The sequence below is a fragment of the Gracilinanus agilis genome, chromosome 2 (assembly GCF_016433145.1).
Source record: "Gracilinanus agilis isolate LMUSP501 chromosome 2, AgileGrace, whole genome shotgun sequence".
Lineage (NCBI taxonomy): Eukaryota > Metazoa > Chordata > Mammalia > Didelphimorphia > Didelphidae > Gracilinanus > Gracilinanus agilis.
Genome location: NC_058131.1, coordinates 503,499,970 through 503,527,007, shown reverse-complemented (window position 1 = coordinate 503,527,007; position 27,038 = coordinate 503,499,970). Strand labels below are relative to the sequence as shown.

The window sequence follows — 27,038 nt, the reverse complement described above, 5'->3', positions numbered from 1 at the left end:
TGTTTCCGCTGACATTTTTACTCAACCATATGGGGGTTCCCAAAGGAAGATGTTTTCAATTATTTGTCTTCCCTTAGAGTTGACCTTATGCTTTTTAGTACCAGTTCAGTTGGTTCTGGAGGCCCTCAAAAAGGATATGAGACCAGGTGCTTCCTCTGGCTTCCATTATAGCAACCAAACACATTTCTGGTGGCTGGTTTTTTTTTTTGGCTCACTCAATGGACTGGCATTTAGGAGACCCAATAGTATGATTCCCTCCCTGCCTCTCTTGCCAATAACCTTTCTTTCTTTAGTATTTTGTAGGGAAGTGTCTTGAGGCATTTCCTAAAAACCCCACTCTTCCCCCGAGCAGTTTGAGAGGCAGCAATTCTGAGTGTCACTCAAATAGCCACTAATACTGACTTAGAAAACCACATACTAACATTATCTATGATCTATTGCATGTTTATCTCTTTTGTTAAATATTTCCCAATTACATTTTGAGCTGGTTCCTGCTCCACTTCCCTCATTTGGGACATGCACAGACACACACTGAGTAGGTGGGATGTTGATCTGAAGGAGTGTTGTGGGTTCCTTGCAGCTACCTCTGGTGTTGTGACTAAGAGCCAACTTTGGCCAGGAAAGTCCCTGAGGGTGGAGGAGAGTTTCTTTTTATCCCCAGTGCTTAGCATATTTATTTTTAAAACCCTTACCATCTATTTCAGAATGGATATTAAATAGGCAATGGGGGTTAAGTGACTTGCCCAGGGTCACACGGCTAGGAGGTATCTGAGGACAAATCTGAATCCAGGTCCTTCCAACTGCAGGCCTGCCTGTGTGCCTGGATCTAATAAGCATGCTGATTTCCTCACCTGGGAACTCCTTATACCCATGAAACCTTAGGTTGAGAATAAAAAAGACACACTGCCGTTTTCTGGGGAGGCCCCTGGCCCACAGATAAACTAAGTACCAATAGGATCATGTTGAGTAACTGAGGTAAATGAGTTGGAGACGGGGTTATGCAGAAGGGAGGGATGTAGCTCTGCTTCCTTTTCTAGGATGAGGCAGTGGGAGCTCTCCTCCTTGGTCAGAGGTGCAATAGAGGCTTCCAGGCTGGAGACCTCATTTCCAATTTGAATTCTGGCTCTATCTAGGTCACTTCACATCCCTGGGCCCCAAAATTGTGGAAGAGGGGGAATGGGCAGGGTAGAATGGACCATCTCAAAGCTGTCTTCCACTCGTCCTGCCCTTTGACCCCAGGCACGTGGCCTCCTCTCTTGGCACCTTAAGTGTCTCCTCAGTAAAATGGAGCCCTGCTGATGGGCTTTGTTGGTGATGGCCTCGTCGAGGGAGGGAAGAGCCCAAGCCTGTGGAGCAGGAAGGCACTGACTTTTCGAAGCTTGCCTCAGGCAAACATCCCACCTGCTCAGTGTGTGTCTGTGTATGCCCCAGACGAGGGAAGCCTGGGATGGGGAACCAGAACATGTGCTAGAGTTAATACCCCAAGAGCATGAAACTTGTGAACATAAAGCAGTAAAATAACTTCTAAATACCGTCGCACCCAAAAGAATTTCCCCCAAATGATGTACCTGGCTGCAGAAGAAATGGTGAGGTGGCGAGGCAAATCTACACTGTTTAGCCCTGGCAGGAGCTCGGTCCCTGCAGGAGAGCAGCTTTGCACATGAATTGTTCACGGGCTGACTCTTAGCGGCACCCCCTCACATACACTATCTATAAGCAGATGACATAGGGGACACACGAATGCCTTCAGAAAGAGAATGTTTTATTGTGGAATACGGTGTAGCAGTGAACAACAGACTAACACAGTCCAGAGGGTAGCCCACACATCATATCTGAGTAATATATAAAAAACCCCACCCTTGCTCATAAAGGCCTCGCAGAGCACGTAGGCCCCAACACTCGCAGTGTTATTATTTCAGAGGCCTGCAAAGTTCCCAACAACTCTCACGAAGGCAGCACAGTTCACTTAGAGATAGAGGCCCTCAGGGGTGCCTTCTTGTTTCTTATAAAGTACATTTTCTTTAGATTTTTTGAAATCTTCATTTGTTACTTTCATTCGACGTTCTCTCAGGGCCATGAGACCAGCTTCTGTACAAATTGCCTACAAAAGAGGAAGAGGACTTTCAAAGTGAAAAGAACTTGGGTCTTAGAGGTCTGGATGCTGGCAACGTGGAGGGGGAAATATTTTCATATATGGAACGTGACAGCCAAACTGAAGCACAGATTGCTAGACCACCATTGAAGAGAAATAAATGGTGATCACCTTTAGGAGGAAGCTAAGTTCTGGTCGAGGGGAGGGGAGACAGTTAAAATACTGCCCAGAGAATCCTTTGTTGAAAGTCAGTGACATTCTTGGTGGAGAGGCCTCCAAGAGAAAAACTGTTTCACGGGAAACAGGAAGACAGAGGGGCAGTGATTCGTTGTGTAGTTTACACAATGGACTTGGGAGCCTTCAGAAGACAAGGCAAATGAAGACCTCAGTTTCTTTCCTCATTTGTAAAGTGGGAATAGTAATACTTGCAACCACTTACCTCACAGAATTGTTGTGAAGGAATGACTTTGTAAACTGAGGACAGTTGTACATTATTTTATCCTAGTGACTAAATATTTCACTCAACAACCAATGATGATTGCTTAGTTCTACAAGGATTCTCCAGTTCTAATCCTACATGGAGAAGTCTTAAGTCTATGACCCACACTGCAGAGTCTGTAGGTTAACATTTGGGGAAACATTAGCTAGAAGGTTGGATAAGAACTTCTACAGGTGAAACCATGCTTTGTTACACATGATTTCTGGTAAAACTCTCCTACTGTGTGCATCAGTGATATAAGACTAACAGGCAAAGTCTTCTCAAATTAAGGATTAGTAAGACTGACCAAAATATAGTGAAACACTGAATTCTTAGGTCAGAGCAGCATTCTTATGTGTCTGACAACTGGACAAATTTAGGAGAAATGGCTTCTCTGTCCCTTCAAGAAAAATTGTTCGTTTTTTAAGGAAGGTGTAAAAAGTCAGGCTGCTGTGAGCATGCTTGAGAAAAGTTTGCAGGATCAGAACAAGAGATCATTAAGAGTAAAAAAAAAATAATTAATCTGTTGCTGAGAATGATCATTAATTTTTATGAGATTAAGCACTGAAAGAGCTCCACTGTGAAGGAGCATTTATAATTTTGACATGGTGTTAATTCAACAATAACTACAGCTAATTTAAAAGAAAAATAGCATTCATTTCAGTGTCTAATTAGCACCTAGATTATACACATTTACTAGCCATTTCAAATTAGTTGTGGTTTCCACTAGCAACATTAGCATAATTTCTTACCTTGATATCTGCTCCAGACAAGTCATCTTTAGCCATGATCAAATCATCTAAAGTTACATCATCGGCCAAAGTCATTCTGCTTGTATGAATCTGAAAGATGCGCTTCTTGGTCTTTTCATCCGGCAGAGGGAACTCAATCTTCCGGTCAATACGTCCTGTGTGCAGAAACCATTTTCAGTATCACTTACTCACCTCTAACCATCAGTAAATCTGGCCTGACCTAGTAGTATAAGGAATTAGGAACCTGTCAATAAAACTAGGGACTAGTAGGTAAACGCAGCTTTGGTTCTTGGCCTCTTCTGCCCACAGGGGATTTTTCTGGAAAAGCATTAAAAGTCAGAAGCCATGGAAAGATTTCTATTTGCTTAAAAGCACTATCCAGATAATTATGAATCAAAGAAGTTACTGCCAAATTGTGACCCTAAGTCCAATCTTTCTCTGATTTCATAAGGAGCTAATTTCGTGATACAAACACGAAAACCTTGGTGACTAAAAGTTAACATTAACACACACACACACACACACACACACACACACACACACACACACACACACACACCATCATTCATTCATTCATTCATTCATTCATTCATTCATTCATTCATTCATTCATTCATTCATTCATTCATTCATTCATTCATTCTTGGGATTATGGTCATGGCATCTGGCCCAGGAAATCCTCACCTGAATAGAAATCAATTAAATTCATGATCTTTTAATGGCACTTGATTTCAGGGGGACTAGCCCAACTTTAAAAATGTCAATTTAATTTAAAAATACAAAATAAACATATACATCACAGTTGCTTAGAGACCAACATGAGCTTATAGAATTTAAAATATTCCTTTAGAGAAAGTACAGCTTGCTTGAGATTTAATGGGAGCATTTATATGAGGAGAGGGATCAAATTATAGACTAACAAATGTAAAGGATATAGCTACAGCCAGGGACCGGGACTAGGATCTAGCTCATAGAGAAGGCATTTATTATGGACAAAGTTTTAGTTACAGTATAAGATGCAGCAAAGTTGCTTTTAATGATTTTTTTTTCACTACTTGTTAATGCTTCCTGAAAAGCAAAATTTTGAAAAATGCTATATATTATAATAAAAAGAAATGTAACCTGGTCTGATCAGTGCTGGATCCAAAGTTTCTATTCGGTTTGTGGCCATAATCACTTTCACATCTCCTCTAGAGTCAAACCCATCCAATTGATTCAACAATTCCAACATTGTTCGCTGAATTTCTCTTTCTCCACCTGAATTTGAATCATACCTTGGAAGATGAGGAACAAGAACAGAAGGGAATGAAAGAAGACTCAATTAAGGCTTGGTCTGCTACTGTACTAACTTTATAAATATTAAAGCTTGTAACAGGACAGAAAACACAGAGTATCATTTCCTCAAATATTAGTCTTTGAATACATCCTATGTACTTTGGTTTCAAATCCAAATGATGCATATTAATATCATGTAGAATTAGCAAAGCCAAAACACTACACATCTGAAGGAAAAAAAGAATGTGATGCACAAAGAAAGAAATCACAATTAATCATTATAATAAATGATATGCCAAGGAAATCTACTTATAATCAAAACGATAGTAAGCAAACATTTATTTGTACAAAACAGCCTTCATATAGTCATCATTGAAATACTCAAAATTCAATAAAAAGGAGAGAATACCTTTTGGTCCCAATGGCATCAATTTCATCAATGAAGACAATCGATGGAGCATGTTCCTCAGCTACTCGGAACAATTCTCGAACAAGTTTGGGCCCATCTCCTAAATACTTCTGGATAAGCTCAGAACCAACAACTCTGAGGAAGGTCGCTGAGGTCTGGTTTGCCACAGCTTTGGCTAACAAAGTTTTACCTATTTTAGATTAAAAGCAAAGAACCCCACCACCCAACTTCAGTTAGAATTATTGAAGTATTTTAAAACTTAACAGCAGGCTGACATCAGTGGTGAAACTATAAATTATTCTTTAGATGTTGTATAAAGAACATTAGAAGCCAGGAAACAGGTTTCAAGATTCAAACTCTGGCTTTGTATGACCATAGATAAGGAAGTCCTTTCACTTTAAAAGTCTCAGTTCCTTTATTTGTAAAATGCGAACAATGTTATGTGCACTACTTACAAGCCACAGTTACGCTGAGGAAAGCATCTGAAAACCATCAAATGCTCTAGAAACAAAAGCTGCTACTGTGCTTGCCCCAGAGGTGGCCCTTCAGGAACAGAGGAGGGACCCTCTGTTAGAGCCAGATCCAAGTCTTCTGATACACAGTATCATATGCTACCTTGGACCATGCTTTGGTGTTCTCTCCAGTCACATTCTAGTCCTTTAGAAGATAGCACATAATCATTGGGACTCCTCTTCCTCACACTTACTTAGCATTTTAAGGCTTCCAAATACTTCCATCAGCATAAAACAACTAGCATATAAATAGATGCTCAATAAAGGCTAGCTGAACAATTTTCTCATCATAATCTTGTGAAGTACAGTTTAGATATGTTTCTTCCTATTTTACAAATGAGGAGACTGAGGCCCAGAATGACTTTCCCATGGAAGATTTGGGGCTCTAATCTGGTTGGTCTGCCTCCAAGGTCTAGTGCTTATAGATCTATTTATTTGTGGATACTGTCCTTCAATAATGTGTGTTAAGCTACCTCAATTGTATTGATGTGATTTCTCCTATTAGAATAGTAATGTAAACTTCTTAAATGCCAAGATGTCCCAAGAGGGCCCTGACCAGCAAGGCTCAGATCTGTTTGTGAGTATTTCTAAAAGATCCTTTTAGATTCTCTTGTATACTGTCTGTGACTGTAACTGAGACCTTGACTTGAAGTTATAATAAAAATAACTGATTCAGTCTCAATCAGTAAATGTTTGATGAGTTACTTATAATCTACAATTACTACCATTTTATTCATGGGGAGAAAGTTATTGTGTTCTCCTTTCTCATCTCACAAGGATATAATGAAAATTTGCTATAATTTAAAGTGGGGGAAAAAAAAGAAATGGAAGCATCTACTTAGGAATAGACTTTTTTAAAAAGGTGCATCAATGATACTCCGCTTCAGATATGAACACACACCAAGACCAAGATTTGAAAGACAAATAGATGATGAAGTCCAGGTTAAGTCAGAGTAGTGTACGGTACTGGGTGTCAGGAGACTCAGATCTGGTTCTGGCTCTAACATAAAGTCCCTCCCCTGCCCCTGTGGGGTCATCTTTGTGGTAAGCACAAGAGCAGTTTGTGGTTCTGGAGGACTTGATGGTTTATAGAATGCTTTCCTCAGCATATCCCTGGCTTGTAAGTAGTATAAGTATCATTATTTCCATTTTACAAATGAAGGAACTGAGACTTTAAAAGTGAAGGTACTTCCTTATCTATGGTCACATACAAAGTCGGGATTTGAACCCTGAAACCTGTGTTTCCTGAATCCTAAGTAAAAGAAGTCATCGTGGCATTCTATTCTCCTAGTAACAAAGTTAGGGGGGAAAAAAAAAGAAAGAAATTGCTAAACCCATACTGAATTTAAAAAACAAAACATGTGGAGGTCACAAACATTATTAGTCATTGCAACACCTGAAAATATTTTTGAAAATGATATTTAAAAACAACAAAGAATTGCTATATGCCTCTTATGAAAAAAAATCCTCATTCTGGTCTCTTGCAAACAACTTTTCCCTATGTGTTGTTTGTACACCTCAGCTGTGTTACCTTTTCCCCTACCTGTTCTAGCCTACCAACCCAACTAAAAGAAGCTGGAATCCTAACTAAATCCATTAAAAGATTTAAACAACAGTTAAAAGATATGTCTCAAAGCAGTGTGAGATAAATTAGAATTGATTTAAGAATTTAAAGGAAGAGATTTCTTAAGATTAGGATGGTCAGGGAACTTATAGGGGTGAGTTAATGAGCTGACCTGAACCTAGAATCTAGAATTTCACCAGCTATCTAGAATCAGATTCTAACTCTTCTCAGAATTCAACCCTCTAGATAGGCTGATTATCTCCTCCTCAGTACTTGGTGCCCACAATTCTTGTAGCTGACACAAAAGGAATGATGGCTCCTATTAAAGTAGGCCCAGCAGGCAGATCTCTTACCAGGTATGGACAACTGAGTAGTAGAAACAGTAAACAATGTAGCCTTTTCTAAAAAAGTTCTTTATTAAATGTCATTTTAAATTTTTATTAAGTAATAAAAATTAAATTAAAAAAGAAAAGCTCTATTAAAAATATGAAAGGCCAATAAGTTTTAATCTGTATTTAAATAAGGAAATCAAGATAGATTTGAAAGACATCCAAATAATGAAGTCCAGGTTAAGTCAAGAGTTAAATAAATTCTTTTGACCTAGGAGGCAGACAGATTTCTTAGCATTTTAATTTCTATTCCTATGTCAAGGATCTGTGATTTTGTCAGTGTGACAGAAACTCTCCAAGTGACATAGATCACAACTTTTCTGCCGTTTATTTAGGAGATGGATTTCTAGAAGCTGCTGTGACTAAAACTTTAATCAGTGCAGCCAACTAGTGATGTTTATGTCAGCTTTCAAAAAAGAAAAAAAGCAACACGTTTCCATATGGCAATGGTTCCCAAACTGAGTTCAGTACTCAAAATTGGGTCCTTGGTGGATTTACCAAAGAGCCCCAAAGCATCTTCTAAGAAGGATCAAAGAAGTAACCAAGTACACAAATGTGGCCAGATTATTTCCTGAGCCACATACAGAGTGGGCAGATGTCCTATTAGCCTGAGCCATGGAAAAGTAAGGAGTCCTCAAGGAGATCTCCCCTACTGCCTGAACTGAGCAGTACTGTTTAATGTCATGGACTTTTTCGTTCTAATTGTGATATGTCTTAGATGTCATAAACATTTTTGGCAGGAATGAAGTGCAAGTCTATAGTTTGGACCATGTTGCAAGTTACTAGACGGCCGTCCAGTGAAATTGCTAGGCACCTTGATATATGGGATTTGCCTAGTCTTCTATGAAATTATTAATCATTACCGTACTCAATTCTGGCTCTCCTTTCTACTTTCAGGAAATACATTTCTAATCTACTGTGTTTCTAGTATTGAAGAGTTCTGGAAATAGATCTTAAAGGCAATCTGTGGCATCTCCTGTTGACAGGTGGGAGTTCAGCTTAGTTCAGCTCCTTACAAGTAGTCCATCTGGCCAGCTCCTAATTGTGAGAAATTTCTTGTTTCTAAGGAAATCTACCTTCTTGTAACTTAAACTCATTGGCCCTGAGTTCTCTGGAGTCAGACTGGACAGTTTTCTTTTTTCCACAAGGCAACCTTTCTAGTATTTGGAAAAAGCAACTGCCTCCTTTTCCCCAAAAGAGACATAGTAAGTGCACTGAAAATACCAACTATATAAAATACCTGTGCCAGGTGGGCCATAGAGAATGACTCCTTTAGGTGGTTTAATACCCATCTCCTCATAATACTCAGGATGAGTGAGGGGAAGCTCCACAGATTCCTAGAGAAAACAATTGTCAAGTAAAACAATAGTTTTTTTTATTAATCAGGATATAAGTCAGGATTAAGCCTTTGCTAAAGTCCTTCTACTGAAATTCATCAATTAAGCTTAGTGATACTTTCCTGTCTTTCTGAATGTATGTGTGTGTGTGTGTGTGTGTGTGTATATATGCATAATCATTTGTTAGTTTGAAGTGCTCTCTAGTTTATTACTATTATTAAATTTCTTAAGTAGCTACCAATGACATAATCTTTATTCTTCTAAGCAGGGGCCAGTCAATCACTCTTGCTCAGAAAAGGTCTACTTACAAATAAATAGCCATCCTTTACAACAGAATTACAGATAGGAAACCCAATTAATTAACTTTCTGGCCATTATTCTGTTTTATCTACTCATATGCTTCTTATCTCAGGGTGAAGGTGATCCTGGGTTTGTGAATTCTATAAACCTCGTAGGATGTCCTAGGAATAACTTAGCAGAGTGTAGAATCTTATCACTAAGTATGACTATCAGGGATGAATATTTTTCATCAGCAACTAATGAAAATTATCTGTTATGTTGTAAAGTGGTTTGGCCTCCACAGGTGAGGTTCGCCTCCTCCCTAGGTAACTGTTCCTTCCTATCTCTGATAGTGATATAACCTTTCTTCTAGTCAAGACCAAAACCTACTGACCCCATCTCCTAGTCTTCTCTTAAGGACTGCAACCTCAAGCATCTCTTCTCCTTTTTCTTATTCAATAGACCTCTATCTACTGATTCTTTCCATCTAATGCTGTCAACCATGCCCAAGTTTCCCTCAACCATAAAATACCTTTACTGGATTACCTTAAGCTAACATACTATATGTGCTTCCTCCCTTTCTCAGCCAGACTTGTGCAAAAAAAAATACTGTCTATAGTCACTATATTCACTTCTTACAATAACTCCTCATCCCCTTACAATTTGGCCTCAGATCTTGTCACTAGACAATGACCACAAAAATCATCAAATCTAATGTCTTTTCTATTCCTCATCCTTCTCAGTCTAAATGTAGCATAGGCCAATGTCAACTGCCTTATCTTCCTGATTTCCTCTCCTCTTTGGGCTTTCATGAAACAACTCTCTCCTAGTCCTCCTCCTGCCTGTCTTACTATTCTTTTACTCATTCTTCATCCAGATCACACTTAACTGAAGGTCTGAGGGTGTCTCCAAGGCTCTGTCCTAGAACTCTTACTCTTTTCTTTCTATAACTCGTTAGGTGAACTCAGCTCCCATGGATTTAATAATCATCTCTATTCAAATGATAACCCCAATTATATATCTGGCTCCACTTGATCTCTCCTGTATGTTCCAAGGTGACACCACCTTATTTATTTTAAAAAAAATGATTCACTTATTTATTATTGAAATATTTATATTTTAGAAAATATTTACCTTCTGTCTTAGAATCAATACAAAGTAATGGTTCCAAGCAGAAAGAGTGGTAAGTGCTAGGCAATTGGTGTTTTAAGTGATTTGCACAGAGTCACACAGCTAGCAAGCGACTGAGACCAGGTCGTCCTAACTCCAAGTCTGACTCTCAATTCATTGAGCTACCCAGCTGCACTCACCAACTGCTTATAGGACATTTCAAACTAGATGCCCCAGAAAAAATCAGCATGTACAAAACAGAACTCATTATCTTTCCCCACAAACCTACTTTTCTTTCAACCTTTCCTGTCTCAGTTGAATGTACCACAAATGTTCCCATCTCCCAGGTCACTTTCCTATAACCCCCTTATTAATCAGATGCCAGTTCTTGCTGTTTCTACCTCCTCATGCCTCACATCTGGTCCCTCTTCTCTATTCACAAAACTACCCCCTTCCTCCAGGTTTCATTGCCACTATCTAGGGCTCCTGATTCATCTCTCCGCCTTAGAGCTCTTCTTTCTCCATCCCCTCATCTTTCATGCAGTTGCCAAAGTGATTCTCCTTAAGGCAGATCTGACCATGTCACTCCCCTACTCCATCAACCCTATTGGCTGTCTCTAGACTAAAGTATAGACTTCTATGGTTGGTTTTTTGAGGCCTTCACAGCTATGTCCCAATCTATCCTCCCAGGCTTAGTGTCCATTATTTGCCCTCCTTCTATTCCTCACCCAGATCTCCCATCTTGGGCCTCTGTACTGGCTATGCTCAGGCCAGGAACCTTCTTCCTTCTCATCTCTGCCTCATGTAATTCCTCTTCCTTCAGTATGTAGCTCAAGCTCCATTTTCCACATAAAACCTGTCCTGATCCTCTCAGAGGGTAGTGCCCTCCCCTCACAAATGAACCTTTATTTACTAATCTGTATTCATTCTGTATATACTTATATATGGTCTCCCTTTGTCAGCTTTAACATGGCTGCGTAGCTCTCCAATTTACTTCATGCATTGCATTTGTATCCCCAGCTCCTGGTGTAGTGCCTTTATAAAAACTTGCTGACTAATAAGCACTGAAATCATGTTTTTTTGGGAAATTCTTTGTTTAGGGGCGTTAACATTAGCAATAATGATCAAAATTAATGCTTATATTTATATTGTACTTTAATATTCATAAAACTTATGTAAGGGGCAGCTGGGTAGCTCAGTGGAGTGAGAGTCAGGCCTAGAGACAGGAGGTCCTAGGTTCAAATCCAGCCTCAGCTACTTCCCAGCTGTGTGACCCTGGGCAAGTCACTTGACCCCCATTGCCCACCCTTACCAATCTTCCACCTATGAGACAATACACCGAAGTACAAGGGTTTAAAAAAAAATACTAAAACTTATGTATATGCAATATACATATATACATATACACATATAAAATTCATATTTTACACACACGCACATCTCACTTGATTCTCACAACCACCTTATGAGATAGACTATAGGACAGGGGTTGGCAACGTATGACTCTTTGTGCAGGAGCCATAAAGTCAATTTTTTTTCAGGCGCTGTTACAGAAGCGAGCACTGTGAGCACTGTACGGCTCTCATAGCCAAAAAGGTTGCCGACCCCTGCTACAGGAGATAAAACTGAGGCTAAATTGACTTGTTGATGGCCACGCAGTTGGCTAAGAGTTCCCAAATCATAAGATGATACAAACTAGTCACATGAATCCAAGAGTGTGCCCTTCTGCCTCAGATGCTATCTGTGTGACTCTAGGCTAGTCATTCAACCTCTCTATTAGGTTTCAGCTTCTTAACCTGTAAAACGGGGATAATAATACTTGAGCATTGACCTTATCAGCTTGCTGTGAGATCAAATGAGACAAAGTATATAAAAAGTGTTTTGCAACCTACAGGGTGCTAACTAAATGCCAGCTTTTATCTCATTATAAAGAAACTTTATAAGGAATCACCAGGGCCCACACAGCTGTTGCCTGAATGCTTCACTTCTATGTTAACCTGGACTGATGGATGTAGAGAACTCTGGTGCCCTCCAGTGATGATACGGGGGATCTGTATTCTAATGACTAAGGCCATGCTCTAATTCAGCCCATTTTCAATATCAGAATAAACAATTTCCCTAGACCTTAAGGCAGTGATGAGTCCTTTAGAGGGCTGAGAGGATGTGAGAAATGTCCTCAGACATGTGTGGAGAGAGGGAGGGAAGCAGCCCAGCCCTTTGTCCCTATGGCTTTCTAGTAACAAACTCTAGCAAATTCTGTGCTGGGGCAAAGGTGCAGGTGCCCGCAGAGAGGGCTCTGAGTGCCCTCTCTGCACATGTGTCAAAGGTTCACCACCAAGGCCTTAAGGCAATGATGGGCAAACTTTTTAAAGAGGGGCCAAAGGAAAGGAAATGTTCATCTGTCAGTCTGTTTTTAAGGCAACTCTTTCGAAGTTTCATTGTATTGTATCCTACTCATTGTACTCGTCAGATTAGGAATGTTGAGTGGCCAGATAGAACATTTCAGGGGGCCACATCTGGCCCGCCAGCCATAGTTTGCCCATCACTGCCTTAAGGTATAAATACTATCCACTACTGAATAGCTAAGGATATTCATTCTCATTCTCTCTCTCTCTGAAGCATTTTTGATCCAGAGACCTGAATCTGAAGCTATGGTGGCTTCAATACTATTATAATTTATCTTGTCTACATCTTTATCACTAACAGTATTAACTAAAATTGTTAAAAACCAAAACCAAAAAAACCAATCTCAAAACGGGCAAGTTTTAAGATAATTATTAATCTAGTTAGTAAAGGAAAAAAAATCACAAATATCAGTATGTTAGGCACACTAAATAGAGTTCTGATAAACCATCCCAGCTCCCATCCTCACCTTAATTTCCTGAATCTGGTTATCCAATCCACCTATATCAGCATATGTCTCCTGTGGGGCCTTCTCTACTTTCATCACTGTAACAAGGGGATCTGTGTCATCCATCAGAACTCCTATCACAGCATGAACCTAGTGAATAATGGTAGGTGTTACTACTGGGCCTATAAAGTGTTATCATTTGTGAAATGTTTTCCTTATAGTACAATTTTATATATAAGAAAAGTGAAATTAACGTATCATATAGTAAATAAATGGAATGCTGAATTTGAACTCAGGTCTTATACTTTTCCCACTAGGCCACACTAAAATTAATTTTTTTTTAAAGTAACAATTATAATAAAAAGTTTTTATTGTTTTTTACAATATAAAACTATTGGTAAAATTATCATAAAACTTGTAAAATGGGCTGCCCAAAAAGAAGTGGATTGCCCTTACTGGAGATATCTAAGCAAAGGCTAGATATCTACTTGGTGAGTATATTGAAGTAAAGTACCCTCTCAATGTCAGGGGAAAGAAAGAAAAGTTTCTAGAGTGCTGGTGGGCTACTGGGGGAATTTATGGAAGGACACAGACAATGGTCGAGCAGGAATGGATGTGGTGTGATCTGAATTGTAGGAGGCACATCCAAACAAGTAAGATGACAGGTCCAATCAAATATCTCCTCTCATTCTCACACTGGTCCTATGACACAAGCAAGGAAGGTATTGATATTCATTATTGCTGTTTCTGCTCAATTAAAAACTGCTTTTTCATTAAGAAGACATCAGTAGGAAACAAATTCTTAATCAAATAAGGGATAGAGAAAATTAGAAAAAACAAAATAGTTAACTTTGATTACATGAAGCTGAAAAGCTTCTGTACAGACAACATTAACACATCAAGGATAAGAAAGGAAGTGGATAAATGAGGAAAAAAAGGGGAAAAAATCTTTGCATCAACTTTCTCTGGATAGGATTTGGTACCTGATATATAAACAAATAACAAATAAATATATATGAGACCAACAGCCCATCTCCAATAGATAAATGACCAATGGATATGAACAAATTTCAAAGAAAGAATTGAAAAGTATTCACAACTACATGGAAGAAAACTCTAAAATACTAATAAGCAAAATGCAAATCAAAATATTTATGAGGTTTTACTTCATAGTCTGCTAATTGGCAAAAATGGTAAAAGTCAATGTTGGAGAAAGTATGAAAGAAATGACTCACTAATACACTGTTGTGGGAAGTGGGACTTACATTTCCTACTATGTAGATTGAACTTCTAACTCTTGCTAAGCCAAATCCTGCCTAATCTTCAGTCTCTTCTGGGAAAGTAAGTGGTGCTTTTGAGTCAATGACAAACATACTCATACCTGGTCACAGCCTAGAGATCCCAATGATTTTGATCCCTGGAGGTCATTATCCAAACTCCAATCCCTGTCATTTGATTTCCTTAATCCCCCTCAATCCTCTTACCCCAAAGCCCTGGGTTTCCTTTAATCTTCAATTAAAATTCCATCTTCTATGATAGGAGGCCTTTTCTCAACCCCTCTTAATTCTAATGTCTTCCTACTTAATGTTGCATAGAGTTTGTATATATTTGTTCTTTCCTTCATTAGATTATTAATTTCTCAAGGGCAAGGGCTGTTTTTTTTGCCTTTTTCTATCTCCCCAGCAGTCAGCACAATGCCTGACATAAAAGTGCTTAATATATAAATATTTAATTGACTTGATAGATAAGAATTGATACTGTTCTGGAAAGCAATTTGGAATTATGCAAACAAAGGGCCTAAGATGTCCATAACTTTTGACTCAGAGATTCCATCACTGGACTTATCCCCAAAGGAAGTCATTGATAATAAAGTCCTCATACACACTTAAAATACTTATTGCAACACTTTTTGTGATGGCAAAGAAATGGAAATAAAATAGATGCTTATGAGGTGGGGGAATGGCTAAACAAACTGTGGTACATGAATGTAGTGAATCATTACTGTGCTGTTAAGAAATGATCAATATGCTCTAAATCATTACTGATTAGAGAAATGCAAATCAAAACAATTCTGAGATCTCATTTCACATCTACCAGATAGGCTAAAATGTTAAAAAGGCAAAATGACAAATATTGGAGGGGATGTGGAAAAATGGGAACACTAATACACTGTTGTTTTGCAAACTAACTCAACCATTTTGGAGAACAAATTGGAATTATGCCCAGAGTCATAAAACTGTTTATACCCTTAGGACCCAGAAATAGTATTGCTGGGTATGTTTCCCAAGGAGATCAGGGAAAAAGGAAAAGAACTTGCATGTTCCCAGATATTTAGAGTAGTTCCCTCTGTGGTGGCAAAGAACCAGAAATTGAGGGGATGTCCATTAATTGGGGAATGGCTGAACAAATTGTGGCATGATTTGTGATGAAATATTACTGTACTGTAAGAAATGATAAAGTAGATTAATTAAAAAAAGTAAAGATATATATGAAGTAATGAGGAGTGAAATGAGAATGAACCAAGAGAACATTATATATAGCCACAGAATTAAAATCTGAAGAAAAACTTCCACCTCCAGAGAATGAATTGAAAAATAGAAGCATAAAAGACAAAAATCTACATATACAGCGCTTTTTGATGGGCCTTCTGTGGTTTGGGGAGGGCAAGGGAGAGGCTGAGATACCTGTGAATAAATTCTACTAAAATAAAAGAGAAATGATAAAAGTGATGAATAGAGAAGCATAGAAAGATCTACATGAACTGATGCAGTGAAGTAGACAAGAAAACAAATACACAATGACTACAACATAAGTGGAAAGAACAGCCATACACAAAAAAATCAAAAGTGATCATAGCAAAATTATACAGATGAAATATGACTCCCAAAAGATTTGAGGACACTCCCAACCCACTCCTTTGTGAAGGTGGTTGTTATATACTACATGAGTTTTTGGACTTTTTCAGTATACTTATGCTGATTATTCTTTCTGATTTTCTTTTTTTTTTTCAGTCTTTAAAAAATACTATTTATTCTATGGGATGGGGAGAGATACTAAGAAAAATTATGAAGATGCAAAAAAAAAAAATCAAGACACTAATACAATTTTTTTAAAAGTGTAGCCATTAGAGATTTACTTCCAAAGGATAAAATGGCTGATACCAAGGTAAAAAACTGCCAGCACTCCTCCATCCTTCAGTTTTCAACTTACCTTATGGTTAAGGAGGACGGAACATCCTGGTTCTAGTAGATCCTTGTCTACAAATGACAAAATGCTGACATAATGCTCTGATCCTACTGAGGTTGACACAATGGCATGATTATCATCAATGATTTCCTCCAAGGTCCCTACAGACATTGGGGTTCCTCTCAGATCATCCACCTTTGATCTTTCTTCCTATTAGAAGAGGAATAGATCAAAAAAGGAAAACATTAAACCCAAAGTAGACCTTGACCCCTGGGATTTATTTATTTACACAAGTTTGCTTACTTTAAAATCATTTTTACCACAGAATAAGTAGAATTTATAAAGCATTATTTTATAAATAAAAATTAAAACATGAAATATTTTAACCACAGAAGTGGTAAAATTTATAAAGCAGTTGTAAATTTACTTTACACATTTTTTTTCTTTCTGCGGGTTTCATTTATTCCAGGGTCATATGATGGCCCAAGAAGTAACTGATGTCTAAAAATTCTATCTGGAGTTTTTGTGTTTTCAAAAAAAAAAAAAAAAGAAAAAAAAAGAAAGAAAAGAAAATCAAAGAACTTTACCTCTTGCTTTTCTTCCAATGGTTTCATTTGTTCTTGATTTCGGATGAACTCTTCTTCCATGAGAAGATAATCTTTAATTCTCTCCAATTTCAACAATTTTAGCCTGCACTGAGTGTGAGGTGTTACTGTAATTAAAAATGCAGAAGTTACCATATTGTAAAAAACTAAAGTAATATTTTATTAACAAATAATTCAGTACATTCAATTGAAAAAGAAAATCTCTCTACAAAAATTTCTCCAACCCCTGAAATATTGATTGGTTTAATAACAGTAATTAGATAAATGGAGAGGGAATTTCTCAGTCAGAAAATAGTGGATGTGAAATAGGGATAGTAACCCTAAGAATTCAACAGGTAGCTTATAATTATATATAGGGACTGACCCATTCTTATGTGTTTCAATTGAGTAAGAAGAAAAGCACTTTTTCCCTTGAATATGTGGAGTCTAAATTCTAGTGCCCCTTGGGGGTCAATGTGAGACTCAGCAATTAAGGTGGGTAACAATGTGGCAGAAGCTAGAGGGCTGAGAAAGGCTTCTAAACCCAGGTGGGGAGCATGGCTCTTGCTTTTTACTTTAACAATAGATATGACAGCCACGCTGCTGGTGTGGTGGGTATAGGGAAGTGATGGCAAATCTTTTAAACACCAATGCCTAAACTACAACTGTTGCGGAGGTTGTGAATCTCCCCTGCCTTACTCCAGAGGTGGGGGAGCGCTTCCATTGGGCAGCTGGGCAACCCAGAGGGACGGGTCATATAAGAAATGTTTCACTAACACAAGCTTATATATTCTCTCTCTCTCTATGTTAATAATAAAAAAGGATCTGGCCAGAGTTATGAATGCGAGAGAGAGCGAGAGAGCGAGACAGTGAGTGAGTGAGTGAGAGAGAGAGAATATATAAGCTTGTGTTAGTGAAACATTTCTTATATGACCCATCCCTCTGGGCTGCCCAGCAGCCCAATGGAGCGCTCCCCCACCTCTGGAGTAAGGCAGGGGAGATTCACATACTCCGCGACAGTTGTAGTTTAGGCATTTGGTCTTTAAATTCCTGATTCCAGGTCCAGTGCTGTATCCACTATATCACTATATAATACTGCTTCTCATAAGATCTGGATTCAAATTCCAGTCAACACAATGCAAAAATATTAAATCCCTACTATTTCCAAGGCACTGTGCCTCTTTATTTTTGTCAAGGCACCACTATTCTTTCAGTCACACAGATTAATTTCGGAATCATCCTCAGTTTCATTCTCTCAATCTCACCCAATATTCAATTCAATGCCAATTCAATTTCTATAATGTTTCTCCTTCAGAAGGAGATCATTGACTTCTGGTTGGGCTACTACAACAGCTTCCTAAATTACCTCTTCTGCTTCAAGTTTCTCTCCTCTCCAATCCATTCTTCATGAAGCTATCAAAATGATATTCTAAAGTGCAATGATCTACTACTGCACAGAGGCTTAAACATCTATTCTTCTTAGACCACGTTTTGAAAAGGCAGATTTCCCCCACAAATCTTGCCTTCAAAAAAGTTCTATCAACCATGTAATTACCCAGTGGCAATTTGCTGGCAGCATCTGGTCCCTTTGTTTTCTTCTTCTTTTTTCCTACCCTAGTTGGAACTGGAGGTTCATATTTCTTTTTCTTGTCCTTTGGTTTATAAATAATATATAAAAAAAGTTAGAATACATAGAAATAAAATGAAAATGAATTTATTTTCACATCACAAAAATCTTTCCCCATCTACCATATGTTCTTCATCTTTTAAAGTAACATAAGAAGTAGTTCCTTTGTGGCTAAGTTAAGATATTAGTGTAACTTTACTTTCAAGTATGTGTAAATAATAGTCAGAGTGAGAAAGAAATTTTAAATCAGGTACAGAGAAGTAAAAGTCCAGAGTTATACTCCATTTCTTAATAGTAGTTTAGATTTGAGTATTTGGAATAAGTCTTCATGGTTCAGGAATCTTGATATTTTGGAGTATTCACTTAAGAATGTGAACAATTGATACTAAAAGAAAGTCAACCTAACATTTCAATGGGGACCTATACTTCCATCATTCTTTAAAATCATCGACTAACTCTCCAAATAATAACTCTCTAAAGAAGAGAATCTTAACTTTTTTTGTTATTGACCTTTCTGGCAGTTTGGTGAAACCTATATATGGATCCCTTCTCAGAATAATGTTTTAAAATATATATTTGAATATATTGAAACATAGCTTACAAACAGGAAAAATTATGATCTCTTGTGATCTAGAGGCTAAAGTGATTTACAAAGAGTGAAGAGTATAAATTTTGAGATATTAATGATTTCATTAATGACAAAATCACAATAGCTAATACTATTGTGGTTTGATGTCTAGATACATAATAACTGAGGTAAACAGTACATTTCAGTTAGAAGCTGGTCAAAATATAGGTGATATTTTATATGATACCAATATTATAAAAATATAAACATTTTTTATAATCCAAGTTAATCATTGACAGATTAAGAATCCCTAGTTTAAAGGATTAGATAAATAGAAATTTACTTAAGTTTCATTGTTCCTTTTTGCTTTTATATTAGTTATTTGTCATTTTTACCTCCCCCCTCTTCTCACTCCCACTGGCCAATAAGCCATCTTTAAAAAAAAAAATTTTGTCTTTTGGTTACATTAAAACTCCCAGGTATCTTCCTCCCCCTTCCTAGAGAAGGCATCATATGATGAAAAAATATATGTATATATAAACTATATCTTTCATGTTTCTATTTATCAGTTTTCTCTGGAGGTGGACATTCATCATTCTCCAAACGTTAATTCTGTTGTTAAAAAAAGTTGTATATACTACCCTCTTGGTTCTACTTTCATAATTTCATTTCACTTTTCATAATTTCATGTAGGTCCTTCTATGATTATTGCTGTTGCTGTTTAACCTGCTCACCTTTTCTTATAGGACAATAGCATTCCATCACAATCATAAGCTCCAACTTGATCCGTCATTCCCCAATTTGATAGATATCCTCTCAATTTCCAGTTCTTTGCCACCACAAAAAGAGCTGTTATATTTTAAAACATAGAGGTTTCTTTTCCTTTTCCCCTGATCCATATGGGATATAGACCCAATAGTGGTATTGCTGGGTTTAAGGTATACAGTTTTTATAACACTGTGGGCATAATTTCTCATTTCCTCCAAAATGGTTGGATCAGTTCAGTTCCATCAACACTGTTTTAGTGTTCCCGGTTTCCCACATCCTTTCCAACATTTGTCATTTTGCTCTTTTATCCAATCTGATATTTTGAGAGGATATCTCAGAATTGTTTTGATTTACATTTCTCTAATCAGTAATGATTTAGAGCATTTTTTCATATGCCTATTTATGTGTTTGATTTCTTCATAACAAAACTGTCTGTTCATATCTTTTGACCCTATATCAATTGGAGAATAGTTTTTATTCTTACAATTTGACAAAGTGCTCTCTATCTTTTAGATATGAGACTCTATTTGAGAAACTGTCTATAAAAATACCCTGCTGCACCCAATTTTCTACTTTTCCCTCTAATCTTAGCTAAATTATATTTGTAAAAAAAACCTTTTAAATTTAATACAATCAAAATCATCCACTTTATAACTCATAATGCTCTTTCTTATTTATTCATAAATTCTTTTCCTATCCATAAATCTGTTAGGTAATATGTTCCCTGTACTTCTAATTTGCCTGATATATCCCTTTATGTCTATCATGTGTCTATTTAATCTTATCTTAGTAAATGATGTCATACTGATTTATATCTAGTTTCTGCCAAATTGCTTTCCAATTTTTCCAATAATTTTTACCAAATAGTGAATTCTTATCCTGAAAACTTCAATCTTTACTTTTGTCAAATACAAGGTTACTATAATCTTTTACTACTGGCTAGTCACATGTCTGTTCTGTTCCACTGATCTATCTTTTTATTTATTATCCAGTATCAGATAATTTTGATAACCACTGCTTTATAAATAGGTTCAAATCTGGTACTGCTAGACTTCCTTCCTTTGTATTTTGACCTTTTGCTCTTCCAAATGAATTTAGTTATTTTTTTCTAGCTCACAAAATAATTTTTTGTTATTTAATTAGGATGGCATTGAAAAAGTAGATTAATATAGATAGGATTGCCATTTTAATTATACTGACTCTGCCCACCCATGAACAATAAACATTTCTCTGATTATTTAAATCTGATTTTATTTGTGCAAAGAGTGTTTTATAATTATGTTTGTGTAGTTCCTGGGTTTGTTTTGAAAGGTATTTTATCAGATATATTATTCTGTCTATAGTTGTTTTAAATTATTTAGTTTTATTTTAAATTCTATTAAATTTCTGTTTCTTCATGCAGGTCTTTGTGATATACAGAAATGCAGATACTTTATGTGGTTTATTTTATATCTTGTTACTTTGCTAAATTATTGATAGTTTCAACTGATTTTTTTAGTTGAATTGCTAGAAATTTCCACATATATCATTATATCATCTATGAAAAGAGACAATTTTATCAACTCTGCCCATTCTGATTCCTTCAATTTCTTTTTCTTTTCTTATTGTATTACTAGCATTTCTAATAAAATACGAAATAATATTGGTGATAAGGGGCATCCTTGTTTCACTCCTAATCTTACTGGGAAAGCTTCTAGCTTATTCCTGATACAAATAATACTTGATGGTTTTAGGTAGATACTTCTTAATATTTTCAGAAAAAATCCATTTATACCTATGCTTTCTTGTATTTTTAATAGAATGAATATTGTATTTTGTCAAAAGATTTTTTCTGCATCTATTGATATAATCATACCATTTTTGTTATTGATAAAATCAATTATGTATTAAACCATTCCTGCATTCCTGGTATAAATCCTGTTAGGTCACAACGTATAATGGTTGTGATATATTTTTGTAATCTCCTAGTATTTTTTTAGGATTTTTGATCCACATTCACTAATGAAATTGGACTATAATTTTCTTCCTGTTTTTGTTTTCCCTAGTTTAGTATCAGTACCATATTTGTTTCATAAAAGGAATTTGGTAGGACCCCTTTATTATTTCACGTCATTTATTTAATCTTTTAGCTATGATTTTTGAATGCTTAGTAAAATTCACTTGAAAATCCATTTGGTCCTGTTTTTTTTTTCCTAAGAAAGTTCATCTTTGGCCTGTTCAATTTTTTTTCCTCCTAAAATAGGGTTATTTAGATAGTCTAGGCAGTTAGTGTCTAAAAAGGCTGCATTTAAAATTTCTGTTTTTTTGCATTTAATGCTAAAGTTTTTGGGTCCTAACATGGTCAATTTTTGTAAAGGTACCATGTACCATGGAGAAAAAGGTATATTCCTTTCTATTGCTATTAACTCTCTCCAGATACCTACTGTATTTAGCTTGTCTAAGAATTAAACCTTTATAACAAGAACATTTAAGTAAAACTAAAAGATATAGAATTGGCCGATATCAATTTCTAAAATGTTTCTAAAAGTTAAGCTGGTAAAAAAGCAGTTTAGCCTATGGCTTTGTGTTGAGAGGTTCTACACTTTAAAATTTACCTCAAACCTCTATAGCAGTGATTCCCAAAGTGGGTGCTACTGCTCCCTGGTGGGTGCTGCAGTGATCCAGGCAGGCGGTGATGGCCACAGGTGCATTTATTATTAATTGCTATTAAAATTTAAAAAAAGTTAATTTCCAGGGAGCTAAGTAATATTTTTTCTGGAAAGGGGGCGGTAGGCCAAAAAAGTTTGGGAACCACTGCTCTACAGCTTAGTACAGGTTTCTATGGGTCTAGCATTTTGCTCTACAATTTATTCACATCATTTCTGCTCTGGCATTTACCTTGTCATCCTTCTTGCCACCTCCAGGACCATGTCCACCACTCTGACTTTGACCCTGAAAAAAAAAATCACAAACAAGATAGAGTTGTTATTAAACACATTAACAAACTTACCAAGATACATATTAAAGAAAAAAGTTTATGGTAGTCAACAGAGGACAGAGATGAAAATAAACCAATTTCTGGAATAGACAATATAGCTTAACATTCTATAAGACAAAATTAACAGATGGAAGGCACAAATTCTATAAAATAGGTCCCATTTAAAAACAAGAGTTTGAGTTTATTCACTTATTGAGGAAATATTAATTAACTAGGATTCCTTACCTTTCTTCAGGCTCCCTCTGCAGCCCTAAAAATCTTAACATAATTATATAATTCCAGGTGTAATCACAGTTTAAGAGAACAAAGCTTAATAAAAAGGAATGCATATTGGTGACATTATATAGGACAAATGTCCTAGCCTGATGATTATATTCAGCTCTGCCAATGTTAACATAGAAAAGTATTCAATTTGAAGTTAGAGGACCAAGATTAGAATCGGCCCTGCTATTTACTAGTTGTATGATGGTGGGCCGGTGACTCAATTTCTCTGGGCCTCAGTTTTCTCATCATAAAATGAGGGGACTGGATAAAGCAATCTCTGAGGTCCCTTAACTCTAAATCCTATTATCTTATAAATTATTAGCTATAGGTATGATCTTAAGAAAATCTTCACATCTGTGGATAATACATACCTCCTCTCAGTTTTGTGTTTTGATAAGAGTCAAATTAAATGTTTGTGAAGTGCTACATGAATGTATAATTATTATTTACAACCCTAGTGAGGGTTCTTAGTTCCCTTGAAATTATTTGCACTTCTTACAGAAGTCTGAATGATAGTCACTGTAAGTGCAACTTCCCTAGATTATTTTCCTTCTCTAAATAAATCAGATTTGCTAGAACCATGACAAACCACAAAATGTCTGAGCAAGGATATCTTTTACAATATCCACAAATGGTAATGCAGCTTCTACTTGAATACCTCTGGTGATGGACAACTCACATATTATATTCAGTCCTATCAGACAATGTTATACATAAGATCATACATTTGGAAATGGAAAGCATCTTTTTGTTGTTCAGTTGTTTATTATTTGGGTCTGACTCTTTGTGACACCATTTGGGGTTTTCCTGGCAATGATACTGGAAGAGGCTACTATTTTCTTCTCTAGTTCATTTTACAGAAGAAGAACTGAGGCAAATGGTTCAGTACCCAGAGTCACAGAGCTAGTAAGTGTCTGAGGCTGGATTAGAACACTGAAGATGAGTGTTCCTGACTCTAGGGCCAGCACTCTATCCACTATGCCATCTAGTTGCCCTGGAAAGCATCTTAATGGTCATATAATCTAACCCCCTAGTCTTTAGAGATGAGAAAGCTGAGGTCTTAGAAATTAAGAGACTTGCCCAAAGTCAAACAGATAATAAGTAATAGGCCTGGTATTAGAAACCCTTGAGTTGTCAGACCCTAAATCTAACATTCTTTTCTTTCAAAAACCTGAAGAATAGCAGTGTAGAAAGTGGAAGGAATGCTGAATTTGGAGCCAGGGGACTCCTTAGTGATGTTGGGTGTTGCTTAATTTATGAAATTCAAGTCTCCTCATCTGTAAAATGATGATAGCCTCTAAATTCCCTTACAACTCTAACTCTATGATCTTAAGAAATGACTTGGGGAAGACACGATAGTTGTATTTTGGCATCTAAGGGCCGAAGCATGGATGGTTTCTATTTGGTCTGAACTAGGAGCAATGGGTAAAAGCTATAAATTTCAAGAAAAAAGTTCCAATAATACAGTTGCCCAAAAGTGGAATAATTCTAAGGTGAGAAGGTGATAGGTACTATGTCCCATTGAAAGTCTTCATGTAGAGCAGTGATTCCCAAAAGTGGGAGCCACTGCCCCTTGGTGGGTGCTGCAGGGATCCAGCGGGGCGGTGATGGCCACAGGTGCATTTGGGGGTGGTGAATAACTATAAGGAGGCGGTGATAGTATGTGACAGGGGGTGCTAAGTAATATTTTTTTTGGAAAGCGGGCGGTAGGCCAAAAAAGTTTGGGAACTACTGAAGTAGAGGGTAGGTATGTCATAGGAAGCATTCTTTTCAACTAGATGGCTACTGAGGTTCCTTCAAACTCTAAAATCCTGTGATTTTGCACTACAGGATATATCCGATTCTTTGGATAATAAAAATAATTATTATGTCATGTAAAGATTAACTGATGACAAAAATAGCTATCTGTCAATAGGGCACCCATATTTATTTTGACTATTTTTACTTTGGAGATGGGTCAACAATCTAAATCCACTCTCATCTTGTTCCCCCCACAGGAGGGGACATTGTTTTTGTTGACTATATATGTGTGAAATGCTGTCATCATTAAAATTTCTTGGTGGCTCTATAAGTCAGAAGCAAGACTTATAAAGTATCCTATACTATAGGATATAAGTTATAAAAACAGAGATTTCTGTTTGAGGTAATGTAGAATTTCCCAAAACTGATGTCTTGGCAGAGGAAACTGGAGAAGAGCAAAGAATGGACACCCATTTCTCAGGAAAGATGTAAGAGGGATCATTTTGGAATTAGATGCTATTTAAGTTTCCTCCTGACTTATAAAGCTTATAATCCTACCTGTTGCTGATGGGAGAAATAAGTAAAAATATCTGCAACAGAATCACAATTAGACTAATTAAAGTAGCCCCTTTCTTGCCAGAGGAACATAGCAACAAACAGTCTCAAGCACAAGACCAGAGCTGGAAGGGACTTCAGAACACATCAGGGCTGAAAGGGGCACCTAGGACCATAGATTTAAGAGTTCAAAGAGACCTAAAAAGTCACACTCTCATTTTACAGACGAGGAAACTAAGGCCCAAGAAGTCAAGCAACTTGCCTTAAGTCATAGACAATAAGCCTCAGAAGCTGGATTTGAATCCAGGCTCTCTGACTCCAAGAGCAAGTGGTCTTTTTACAGTGCCATAGAACACAGGTCTTTCGTTTCCATTAAGTTTTCAAGATGAGGACACTGGATCACAAAAGTAAGACTTGCTTAGGATCCCACAGAAAGAAAAATGTCTGAGTTGGGGAAAGAATCAGGGAATGTTGTTAGGCCAACAAGCATTTATTAAATGCCTACTACATGGTTTGCGCTGTACTAATTACTGGAGACACAAAAAGAGGCAAAAAACAGTATCTTCTCTCAGGGAGGTCACAACCTAATAGAAAAGACAAGTCAAGAAGCATTTAGTAAGCTCCTACTATGTACCTGGGATGGTGCTAAGGGATGGGGATACAAACAAAAAAAAAAGAGAGAAAACTCCCAAAATAAACCTGTCCCTGCTCTGTGAGCTGGAGCTCACAGTCGAATGGGGGAGAGAACATGCAAAGAACTTCCAGCAAAGGAGATATTGACAAGATTATAGGAGGGAGTATCTTGAGAGAAAGCATTAAGGGAGATCGAAAAAGAGCTGTAGTCGGCCTTAGACCATATTTACTGACTCCGAATTTCACAGATAATATCCAAGACCGAAAATGGGAAGGGGAGAGAGGAGTCGCACGGTATCAGGTCTCTCTCTCTCTCTCTACCCGGTCCCACAAAGCACTCCAAGGCTCTCGGGCCGCAGCGCCGGCGGGGTCGGGGAGGCCCGCGAAAGGGGGGGGGAGGGCGGACCATGACTCCACAAAACATGGGCCTGGTCTTCCGGGCTCCCGCCGCCTCATACCGGCCCGCTCCCCGACTCCTGGCCTTAAGGGATTAAGCCCTTCAGTCAGCCCTCAACCGCGGTAGTAGAGCCCCCAGGATTCGGTCAGAGGCACCAACCGAAGGCAGCCGAGTCACTCACCATCGCGCTCCCAGCTCTCCTAAGGTTTCTTCCGACGCCGGAAGTGCGTCTCGTTACGGCGTCCGAGGCGGGACAGATTTTCCTTCAGTGACAGCTACGGGGGCCGAAAAGGACCAAACGCCTCAGCCATAAGAAACTGAAGACTCCGGGAGAGGGCGTGGAGGGTCCCGGGCGTATGTCCAGAGGCGGGGACTGGGAAAAGAGATAAAGATCTGGCTAGTAACCAGCTGTCTTACAGATTCTATGCTGGTGCCGGCCATTACCACCCGGTGCTAATAGCATGCAACAGGCCATTAGTGCATACTTGTTTGCTCGCTTCCTTATTTCCACCCCCCCTTCTCTCTTTCCCTTCCCTCCATTATGCCTTTCCTTCCTCCTCCTTTCCTCCCTCCATTTTTCTCTCTTTCCTTTTCTTCTTCCCTCCCTCTTTCTCTCCTTTCTTCCTTCCTTCTCACCTTCCTTCCCTCCCTCTTTCCTTTCTCCCTTCTTCCTCTCTCTCTTTCCTTCGTT

At 37.6% G+C, this 27,038-nt stretch overlaps 1 protein-coding gene across 1 annotated transcript; it reads right to left on the bottom strand.

The window, feature by feature from the left end:
* Window positions 1-1,741: 1,741 nt before the first annotated feature.
* Window positions 1,742-26,634, bottom strand: PSMC1 (proteasome 26S subunit, ATPase 1). The gene is made up of 11 exons (XM_044665003.1): window positions 26,529-26,634; window positions 22,659-22,712; window positions 18,374-18,470; window positions 16,822-16,946; window positions 16,259-16,444; window positions 13,070-13,198; window positions 8,712-8,808; window positions 5,007-5,196; window positions 4,445-4,596; window positions 3,323-3,477; window positions 1,742-2,101 (listed from the first exon to the last, which is right to left on the bottom strand). The coding sequence occupies exons 1-11, from the start codon at window positions 26,529-26,531 to the stop codon at window positions 1,967-1,969; spliced, it is 1,323 nt and encodes a 440-aa protein (XP_044520938.1). The 5' UTR covers window positions 26,532-26,634; the 3' UTR covers window positions 1,742-1,966.
* Window positions 26,635-27,038: the final 404 nt, after the last annotated feature.